The 11,138-nt window shown below is 43.5% G+C and overlaps 1 protein-coding gene across 1 annotated transcript in view; it reads right to left on the reverse strand.

Annotated features, from left to right (window-relative positions):
• The window catches only part of LOC133976851 (neural cell adhesion molecule L1.1-like), a gene marked incomplete at its 5' end in the record, with an annotated part of 19,110 nt that extends 8,696 nt beyond the window's left edge, over positions 1 to 10,414 (reverse strand). Inside the window, 14 exon segments of the mRNA XM_062415049.1 lie at positions 3,091 to 3,204; positions 3,291 to 3,461; positions 3,584 to 3,706; positions 3,909 to 4,182; positions 4,475 to 4,581; positions 5,393 to 5,618; positions 6,666 to 6,736; positions 6,818 to 7,024; positions 7,117 to 7,218; positions 7,362 to 7,489; positions 8,957 to 9,116; positions 9,585 to 9,731; positions 9,734 to 9,744; positions 10,334 to 10,414. Coding sequence (XP_062271033.1) covers positions 3,091 to 3,204; positions 3,291 to 3,461; positions 3,584 to 3,706; positions 3,909 to 4,182; positions 4,475 to 4,581; positions 5,393 to 5,618; positions 6,666 to 6,736; positions 6,818 to 7,024; positions 7,117 to 7,218; positions 7,362 to 7,489; positions 8,957 to 9,116; positions 9,585 to 9,731; positions 9,734 to 9,744; positions 10,334 to 10,414 — 1,922 coding nt within the window.
• Between the last annotated feature and the right edge of the window lie 724 nt (positions 10,415 to 11,138).

The following is an 11,138-nucleotide window of genomic DNA, read 5'->3' on the forward strand; positions in this document are numbered from 1 at the left end:
GGTCATTATAAGGGTTAGGGTCATTATAAGGGTTAGGGTTAGGGTCATTATAAGGGTTAGGGTCATTATAAGGGTTAGGGTCATTATAAGGGTTAGGGTCATTATAAGGGTTAGGATCATTATAAGGGTTAGGGTTAGGGTCATTATAAGGGTTAGGGTCATTATAAGGGTTAGGGTCATTATAAGGGTTAGGATCATTATAAGGGTTAGGGTCATTATAAGGGTTAGGGTCATTATAAGGGTTAGGGTCATTATAAGGGTTAGGGTCATTATAAGGGTTAGGGTCATTATAAGGGTTAGGATCATTATAAGGGTTAGGATCATTATAAGGGTTAGGGTTAGGGTCATTATAAGGGTTAGGATCATTATAAGGGTTAGGGTCATTATAAGGGTTAGGGTTAGGGTCATTATAAGGGTTAGGATCATTATAAGGGTTAGGGTCATTATAAGGGTTCAATCAATCAATCTTTATTTGTATAGCGCCAAATCACAACAAAGTTATCTCAAGGCACTTTACACATAGAGCAGGTTCTAAACCGTACTCTTCAAGTTTTAATTTATAAAGAGACCCAACATTCCCACATGAGCAAGCATTTAGTGACAATGGCAAGAAAAAGGTTAGGGTCATTATTAGGGTTAGGGTTAGGGTCATTATAAGGGTTAGGATCATTATAAGGGTTAGGGTCATTATAAGGGTTAGGATCATTATAAGGGTTAGGGTCATTATTAGGGTTAGGGTTAGGGTCATTATAAGGGTTAGGGTCATTATAAGGGTTAGGGTCATTATAAGGGTTAGGGTCATTATAAGGGTTAGGATCATTATAAGGGTTAGGATCATTATAAGGGTTAGGGTCATTATAAGGGTTAGGATCATTATAAGGGTTAGGGTCATTATAAGGGTTAGGGTTAGGGTCATTATAAGGGTTAGGGTCATTATAAGGGTTAGGGTCATTATAAGGGTTAGGATCATTATAAGGGTTAGGGTCATTATAAGGGTTAGGGTCATTATAAGGGTTAGGGGTCATTATAAGGGTTAGGATCATTATAAGGGTTAGGGTCATTATAAGGGTTAGGATCATTATAAGGGTTAGGGTCATTATAAGGGTTAGGGTCATTATAAGGGTTAGGGGTCATTATAAGGGTTAGGGTCATTATTAGGGTTAGGATCATTATTAGGGTTAGGGTTAGGGTCATTATAAGGGTTAGGGTCATTATAAGGGTTAGGGTCATTATAAGGGTTAGGATCATTATAAGGGTTAGGATCATTATAAGGGTTAGGGTCATTATAAGGGTTAGGGTCATTATAAGGGTTAGGGTCATTATAAGGGTTAGGATCATTATAAGGGTTAGGGTCATTATAAGGGTTAGGATCATTATAAGGGTTAGGATCATTATAAGGGTTAGGATCATTATAAGGGTTAGGGTTAGGGTCATTATAAGGGTTAGGGTTAGGGTCATTATAAGGGTTAGGGTCATTATAAGGGTTAGGATCATTATAAGGGTTAGGGTTAGGGTCATTATAAGGGTTAGGGTCATTATAAGGGTTAGGATCATTATAAGGGTTAGGGTCATTATAAGGGTTAGGATCATTATAAGGGTTAGGGTCATTATAAGGGTTAGGATCATTATAAGGGTTAGGATCATTATAAGGGTTAGGGTCATTATAAGGGTTAGGATCATTATAAGGGTTAGGGTCATTATAAGGGTTAGGGTTAGGGTCATTATAAGGGTTAGGGTCATTATAAGGGTTAGGGTCATTATAAGGGTTAGGGTCATTATAAGGGTTAGGGTCATTATAAGGGTTAGGATCATTATAAGGGTTAGGGTTAGGGTCATTATAAGGGTTAGGATCATTATAAGGGTTAGGGTCATTATAAGGGTTAGGGTCATTATAAGGGTTAGGGTTAGGGTCATTATAAGGGTTAGGGTTAGGGTCATTATAAGGGTTAGGGTCATTATAAGGGTTAGGGTCATTATAAGGGTTAGGGTCATTATAAGGGTTAGGATCATTATAAGGGTTAGGATCATTATAAGGGTTAGGGTCATTATAAGGGTTAGGGTCATTATAAGGGTTAGGATCATTATAAGGGTTAGGGTCATTATAAGGGTTAGGGTCATTATAAGGGTTAGGATCATTATAAGGGTTAGGGTCATTATAAGGGTTAGGGTCATTATAAGGGTTAGGGTCATTATTAGGGTTAGGGTCATTATAAGGGTTAGGATCATTATAAGGGTTAGGGTCATTATTAGGGTTAGGATCATTATTAGGGTTAGGATCATTATTAGGGTTAGGATCATTATAAGGGTTAGGATCATTATAAGGGTTAGGGTCATTATAAGGGTTAGGATCATTATAAGGGTTAGGATCATTATAAGGGTTAGGGTCATTATAAGGGTTAGGGTCATTATAAGGGTTAGGGGTCATTATAAGGGTTAGGGGTCATTATAAGGGTTAGGATCATTATAAGGGTTAGGGTCATTATAAGGGTTAGGATCATTATAAGGGTTAGGGTCATTATAAGGGTTAGGATCATTATAAGGGTTAGGGTCATTATAAGGGTTAGGGTCATTATAAGGGTTAGGATCATTATAAGGGTTAGGATCATTATAAGGGTTAGGGTCATTATAAGGGTTAGGGTCATTATAAGGGTTAGGGTCATTATAAGGGTTAGGGTTAGGATCATTATAAGGGTTAGGGTCATTATAAGGGTTAGGGTCATTATAAGGGTTAGGGTCATTATAAGGGTTAGGGTCATTATAAGGGTTAGGGGTCATTATAAGGGTTAGGGTTAGGGTTAGGGGTCTTTGGCTCTAATTTGTGCTGATAATGAAGATTTTATAAGACATTACGTTAGTGTTGATTCAGAGCTCACAGTGTAATGTATTACAGTTATATCTATCTAACGTTAGCAATAGCACATTTAAAGAGTTGATTTATGGATGTAACCCTCCTTTAAACAACCCTACACGTATCAGATCATCCCTCACTTCTAATGACTGTATATATATATATATATATATATATATATATATATATATATATATATATATATATATATATATATATATGTGATATGACTGGTCTCTTACCGCTCTTATGGAGGTAGTGGATGAGGAAGCCGTAGTTGCGGTCTCGCTCTCCTGGTACCCAGCTCAGGTTGAGGAACGTGTTGCCGGGGACGACGGAGATGTTGGATGGAGGGACTGGAGGGAGACAGCAGAGATGAAGGAGAGCATGAAGGAATGAAAGAGTGCACGTGGAGGCAGAGTCGTGTAAACTGTGATTTCACCTCCGTCCAGCAGGGTGGCGACCCGGCGGGTGATCGGGGGTCCGTCTCCTGCTTTGGTTCGTGCGATTACGTTGAAGATGTAGTGCAGGGTCGGGTCCAGACCATCAAACACCATGTGGGTGGTACTGGGATCATCGATGGTCTGCATCCTCACTGAGCTGTCTCTGCTCTCTGCAAACACACACACACACACACACACACACACACACACACACACACACAAACCTTCTCCAGTAAACTGCTGCAGGGTCAGGGTCTGGGTTATTATTAAACAGTCAGAATGAGGTCCTCACCCTCCTGGTACTGCAGCATATATCCCACCAGGATGCCGTTGGTCTCAGCTGGAGGCTCCCAGTGGAGGACCAGAGATTTCTCTGATGGACTCTCAAACCACAGAGAGGCAGGAGGGCCGGGGACTAGAGCGCAGGAAGAGACCACATCAGACCACATCAGACCACATCAGACCACATCAGACCACATCACACATGTTGTTGTAAACACAGTTTTAATGGTTGATAGTGTAGAAATGTGTACAGTATTAAATCTGCTGACTCAGCAGGGACCCCTGCAGGTAGCAGGGACCCCTGCAGGTAGCAGAGACCCCAGCAGGTATCTCACCTCCCTCTGGGGTGCTGAAGCTGAATGCTGGGGAGGGGGGGCTGTCCCCTTTCCTGTTGAAGGCGCTGACCGTCAGCTCGTAGAGGGAGAACAGAAGCAGACCCGTCACCTCGGCTGAAGTCTTCATGCCATGAACCACCACCTCTTTACGCCACTCCTCTTTCTGCTTCCCTCGCTCCGCTCCTCCCTCTCTCCTCCTCTCCTCCTCGTGATGCTTCTTGAAGAGGGACCTGCGGTCCCGGCTCAGCTTTGGACCCAGCTTCCACACGTGGATCTGACAGAAGGAAATAGAGGTAACCTGAGCTGTTCTTGTGCTTCCTATCCGTCCTCTCGGGGCTGACAGGTTGTTCTGCTATTTAAGAAGATGTGTTGGAATATTTGGGATTTTGGACAATTGGTCATTAAAACAAACAAACAATGTTCCTGGAACCTGGGAGTGATTCTGGTCGTTTCCACCAAACGTGAAGAGTGAGCGACAAAGAAGTGTGTGTGTGTGGGGGGGGGAGGGTATGTGTGTGTGTGTGTGTGTGTGTGGGGGGGGGGGGTATAGTGATATATAATGGTACCTTGTATCCCAGCAGCAGACCTCGGACCCTCTGGGCTTCGTTCCACATCACTCTGACGGTGCTGTTCATCACAGTCACTGCGACGCCGCCGGGAGGCTCCTCGGGCGCTGAGGGAGAGACCGGTGATAGTCAGAATACTAATCCATCATCAATAAGTTGTTTAACCAGCAGAGGGCAGCACAGACAAGCTGGAAACAACAAGCTCACTCATCAGCATCTCTAAGTTGATCTGAACGTTATTTCCACATCCAGCAGATACTGATCATCATGTTCCTGTCTGATGTTCACTCTGTTAGCTCTGGTTCTACTCTCTACTAGCACCTCAGTAGCTGCTAAATGCTCCTCTGTGTTCAGCCGGTCTACAGATCTCTGTGTTTAAACCTTAACCCTGCTGCAGCTCTTACAGCTTCTCCTCTGGAAGCCGCGGCCTGAAGCTAAACTATGACTAAACTGACAGAGAAGAGATATTATAGAAATATAAGTTACAGATACTTTAACACATTACAGTAGGGGTCAGCAGCAAGGTGCCACAATGGGCCAGTTTCATCGGGGGGGGGGGGGGGCTTAATTAATGCAGTGGATTTATGTTTATTTCTTTAAATTTATTTCACAATAAAACAGATTTACAACACTGTTAAAGATTAAATGTAAAAGGTAAAACAGCATCAACCAAGCATGGCTGCCCCCCCCCCCCATGATAGCTGGGATTTACAAAGTTATTAAACTTTTGATGTAAAGTATTAAAGTCAGGATTATATAGAATATTTCTGCTGCGGGACTGAATTTGGTCCACGAGCCGCTGTTTGCCCCCCGCTGCATTACACAGTAGAACCTGCAGGACTCAGTTTAACCCTCAGAAATGTTCTTCATAGATAAAACTGGTCTTCATTGAGTTGTAACTTTATGCATCACACGCACCGTCCTCTCCGGAGTGTCCGATCTCCGGCTCCGGTTCTGGGCCCGCTCCGACAGTGTTGACAGCCTGGACTTTGATCTCGAACGGCGTGTAGGTTCCTGTCCCGTTCACCACGATCGGCGGCGACCTCACGTAGCTGTAGCTCCAGGGAGCAGTCGGCCCCCCCGCCTCCCGCCATGACACCTTGTACTGGAAGCTCTGGCCGTGGTGTAAGCGCTTATGCATCTCCTGAAACAAGAACCGGGATGTAAACGGGGCGGTGCACAAGATTCAAGACTTTATTAATCCCTTGTGATAATGATTTTAATGATGCAGCTCATACATCAATGGAGAGAGTAGACAGGAGTCCAGGATGTCTTGCATTGAAAAGGTTTATTTACTTGATCAAGGAGAAATAAATGAATGATCAGTACACGTTATGTTCTGATGCTCCCTTCAATTCTGAAGTTTCTCTCCTCCGGGGATAGACTTAAAACCACACAGATAATGCCCAAGGTTGAGCCCAAATATGGGCAAACCAACACATCTACAATATACAGAATGTAGTCTACTGGTCTATAGACAAAACATTGCTTAGACCTCACTCAGGACCTTTGTCCTACATCTAACACTATATCAAACCTCTGACTCCAGTTTCCTTTACCCCACTCAGGGACAACAGTCAAACACATATCTGACCTCGGTTGCTATAGCAACACTATCAGAAGCCTCCTGTTTTCCCCAAAAGGAGCAGACTCACTGCTCAGCACTATCTCAAGAGGAGACAGTGTCTAAACCCAACATTTGGTTTGGCTTTGCTATGACCTTTGACCCAGTGCATATTAGTTATGGAAAATATCCTAACACCTTGGAGGGCAATTCATTTGACAGCTCGCACCACAACATACTCGTACACATAAATAATAAGATAGAAAACACAGAAGAAGAAGAAGAAGAAGAAGAAGAAGAGTTGGCAGCTGTGTGTAAAGTCAGCAGGTCCTATAGTCCAATGAATGGTTCATTGAGAGGAAGCCTATACATCACAGTATCAGCTGCAATAACAAACAGATACAACTGGACCTCATATAGATGAGTTCAGCAGTGGGACAGCAGATAAAGGAGTAACCCTAACCCTTACATGCAGGTTGGCATAGCAACGCCCTGAAGGCAATAATGAAAATTCACTTCTTAAGATTCGCCCGGAAGAAGTCAAAATGTTCCTCCTGACCTGTAGTTCCCATAAGGAACCGAGGTCTCTCTGCACACACAGCAGAACAAGCAGACTGAAGTACTCACATCCCAAGTGATGATCAGAGATCCTGGATCTGTGGAGTCACTGCGCACTCCGGTGGGGTTGCTGGCAGGAACTGCAGGAGGAAACACACCCAGAGTCACTTTCATCTGATCTGTACTGAGAACGTCTCACAGTGACAGTACGCGTCTCTCACCAGCAGGGGGCGTGCTGTGGGATTCTGAGGACCCGCTGGGCTCGCTGTGGCCCAGCTCATTGGCCGCGATGACCCGGAAGCGGTAGGTGCAGTAGGGGTGAAGGGTCAGCTGCAGGCTGTTCACATCTCCAGGAACTCGCTTCCACTCCTCCCAACGCCAGTCGCCCTCCTCAGAGTGCTGCTCCTCCCGGCTCTGCACGATGAACTCTGACAGGAGTCATCATGACATCATTACATCATCACATCATTACATCATCACATCATCACATCATTACATGCAGCCCATAGCTGCTGGGTACCTGTGACGGGGCTGTTGTGGGCGTTTCCGGGGGTCCAGCTGAGCGTCAGACTGTGATCAGCGACTTCAGACAGAGACAGATCGCTGGGAGGGTCCGGCCGGGCTGAAGGTCCAACACACACCAGTTAGTGTCCATACACACACACACACACACACACACACACACACACACACACACACACACAAACACACACACACACACACACACACACACACACACACACACACACACACACAGTGACATACCGACCACAGTGATGGAGCCGGCTTCCTTCACATGATCCAGGTCGGTGATGACCTCACAGGAGTACGGTGCTGTGTCGTCTGATTGGATGTCGGTCACTTTCAGGGTGCCGTTCTCAAAGATGGTGTACCTACACACACACACACACACACACACACACACACACACTCACACACACACACAAACACACACACACACACACACACACACACACACACACACACACACACACACACACACACACACACACACACACACCATCAGCTTCCTGTTTCTTTCAAAATAAAACACTCTTATCTCTTATCTCAACTTATCTGGACTGTTCCTCTCTTGTAATTATCCGCTACGTTTTTAGTCGTCCTGTAATGATTGGACCTGAGGACCAGCAGCGGACCGGCTGCCTCGTGTAAAACTAATATATCAACAGATAAAATAATATAAGTCTTGACCATCATAAAACCATGTTAAATAGTAACTGCCTCAAAATAATATATAAACAACCTGTTTCTCCTGAGTCAGCAGCAGCTGGCTGAGCTAAAGAGCCTCTACACGTTTCCCAACATCGGACCACAGCGGTCCAGATAGCTCTACTGACGGCCGTCTGTTCACTACTATCGGTACTTTGCTGAGTTTGTTTCTGAAAGGTGGAGATTAACCAACGATGCTGCTTGGTTGGGTTAGAGGTTAACCCTAACCCTAACCCGAGCCCAGGTATCACTGCGGGTCTGTAAGTGTAACGATGGGGTCGTTACAGCGAGCTCTGCAGACCATGGTGCTGAATGAAACCTAAAGTATCCACTGCTATCACTCTGACCTGCTAGTGAGGGTAAGCTTCATAAAGCTCCACATTTAACCTGCTAGTGAGGGTAAGCTTCATAAAGCTCCACATTTAACCTGCTAGTGAGGGTAAGCTTCATAAAGATCCACATTTAACCTAAAGTTAAAATCTCACTTCCATCTGAGTGCTGTTGAGATAGATAGATATCAATGCTGTATTATTGCTGTATTATTGCTGTTTCATTGCTGTATTATTGCTGTGTTATTGCTGTATTATTGCTGTTTCATTGCTGTATTATTGCTGTTTCATTGCTGTATTATTGCTGTTTCATTGCTGTATTATTGCTGTTTCATTGCTGTATTATTGCTGTATTATTGCTGTATTATTGCTGTATTATTGCTGTATTATTGCTGTATTATTGCTGTATTATTGCTGTATTATTGCTGTATTATTGCTGTATTATTGCTGTATTATTGCTGTGTCATTGCTGTATTATTGCTGTATCATTGCTGTATTATTGCTGTATTATTGCTGTATTATTGCTGTATTATTGCTGTATTATTGCTGTATTATTGCTGTATTATTGCTGTATTATTGCTGTATTATTGCTGTGTCATTGCTGTGTTATTGCTGTATTATTGCTGTATTATTGCTGTTTCATTGCTGTTTCATTGCTGTATTATTGCTGTATCATTGCTGTATTATTGCTGTTTCATTGCTGTATTATTGCTGTATTATTGCTGTATTATTGCTGTATTATTGCTGTGTTATTGGGACATTGTTGGTATACTGGACTGAAACATGTGAGTGTGTATTTACTTGTCATCAGGTGAAGATTCGTGCAGCTTGTGTCCGTCTCTCCTCCAGATGATCTGATAATGTTTCAGTCCAGGATCTCTGTAGAAGTCACAGTCCAGCATAGCGCTGCTTCCTCTCAGCACCCTCACGTCCTGAGGCCTGGTCCGGATCACCGTCCGGTCTGAGACACACCACACATCATTATTATTATTATTAATACTCGTAATTCATCTGCAGGGAGGTTCTGATTTAGTGACTCAATAATTATATAACACCTCCAGGTAGACCTCCAGGTGAGCAGATATAACAGGTTTAACTCACTGTAGACCTCCAGGTGAGCAGATATAACAGGTTTAACTCACTGTAGACCTCCAGGTGAGCAGATATAACAGGTTTAACTCACTGTAGACCTCCAGGTGAGCAGATATAACAGGTTTAACTCACTGTAGACCTCCAGGTGAGCAGATATAACAGGTTTAACTCACTGTAGACCTCCAGGTGAGCAGATATAACAGGTTTAACTCACTGTAGACCTCCAGGTGAGCAGATATAACAGGTTTAACTCACTGTAGACCTCCAGGTGAGCAGATATAACAGGTTTAACTCACTGTAGACCTCCAGGTGAGCAGATATAACAGGTTTAACTCACTGTAGACCTCCAGGTGAGCGGTGATGGAGATGTTGCTGTGCTGCACGGAGCAGGTGAACACGTCGCTGTCATCGTGGCTGACGTCTGACAGCTGAAGCGTCCCATTGGTCAGCTGAGAGATACGAGGGTCTGACAGCAGGGCCCCGTGTCCTCCCGCTCCCTGAGGACAGGAGAAGAAGACAATCACACTCACTGCTGACTAAGCAAACATGTAACACAACACAGAACAACATTTACATTTATGCATCAGCTCATGTCAGTTTGAACATAATGTTGATATAATAGAAAGAAAGAAAGAAAGAAAGAAAGAAAGAAAGAAAGAAAGAAAGTGTAATCATCATTTCAAATCAAACAGAATCTGTGATGTTTGATATATAATAATATTTACTTCTCTAAGATAAACTTGTGGGGTTTTAATTGAGTTCATTTAATGGTTTCATTTGCAGTTGATTCATTCATGAGTTAAGCGCTGTATAAACTCTGCCACCAGGTGGTGCTGTAGAGTCAGTGAGAGACGAGTTGTGAAAGCGTGGAGAGAAGAAGAAACCTCTGTTCAGTGTTATAGTGCATATATATATATATATATGCACTATAACATATATATATATATATATATTCCTGTGGAGACTGTGTCGTTGTGTTGTTTGATGTGTAAACATGTCTGAAGCTTTGTAATGTTGTTCTGTACTTCTAGGCCTCCGTACCAGTATGTGTGTGTGTGTGTGTGTGTGTGTGTGTGTGTGTCTCACCATGTGACGTGTGGTCGTGGGGACCCGAAGGACTCACAGTGCAACTCGATGTTTCCTCCCTCAGTGACTCTGTACACGACGCATCAGAGGACAAGATCTGAGGAGGCAACTCTGACACACACACACACAGTAACACACACACACACAGTAACACACATACACACACACACACACAGTAACACACACACACAGTAACACACATACACACATACACACACATAGTAACACACACACACAGTAACACACACACAGTAACACACATACACACACACACACACAGTAACACACATACACACAGTAACACACACACAGTAACACACACACACAGTAACACACACACAGTAACACACACACACACACACACACAGTAACACACACACACACACACACACAGTAACACACACACACAGTAACACACACACAGTAACACACGCACACACACAGTAACACACACACACACACACACAGTAACACACACACACAGTAACACACACACAGTAACACACACACAGTAACACACACACACACACAGTAACACACACACACACAGTAACACACACACACAGTAACACACACACAGTAACACACACACACACACACAGTAACACACACACAGTAACACACATACATCATTACTCATCAATATAAATGCCTAAATAAGAAAGAAAAGAATGCGTGTGTGTGTGTGTGTGTGTGTGTGTATGTGTGTGTGTGTGTGTGTGTGTGTGTGTGTGTGGGTGTGTGTGTGTGTGTGTGTGTGTGTGTGTGTGTGTGTGTGTGTGTGTGTGTGTGTGTCCATACCTAC

Source organism: Scomber scombrus, unplaced genomic scaffold (assembly GCF_963691925.1).
Source record: "Scomber scombrus unplaced genomic scaffold, fScoSco1.1 SCAFFOLD_184, whole genome shotgun sequence".
Classification (NCBI taxonomy): domain Eukaryota; kingdom Metazoa; phylum Chordata; class Actinopteri; order Scombriformes; family Scombridae; genus Scomber; species Scomber scombrus.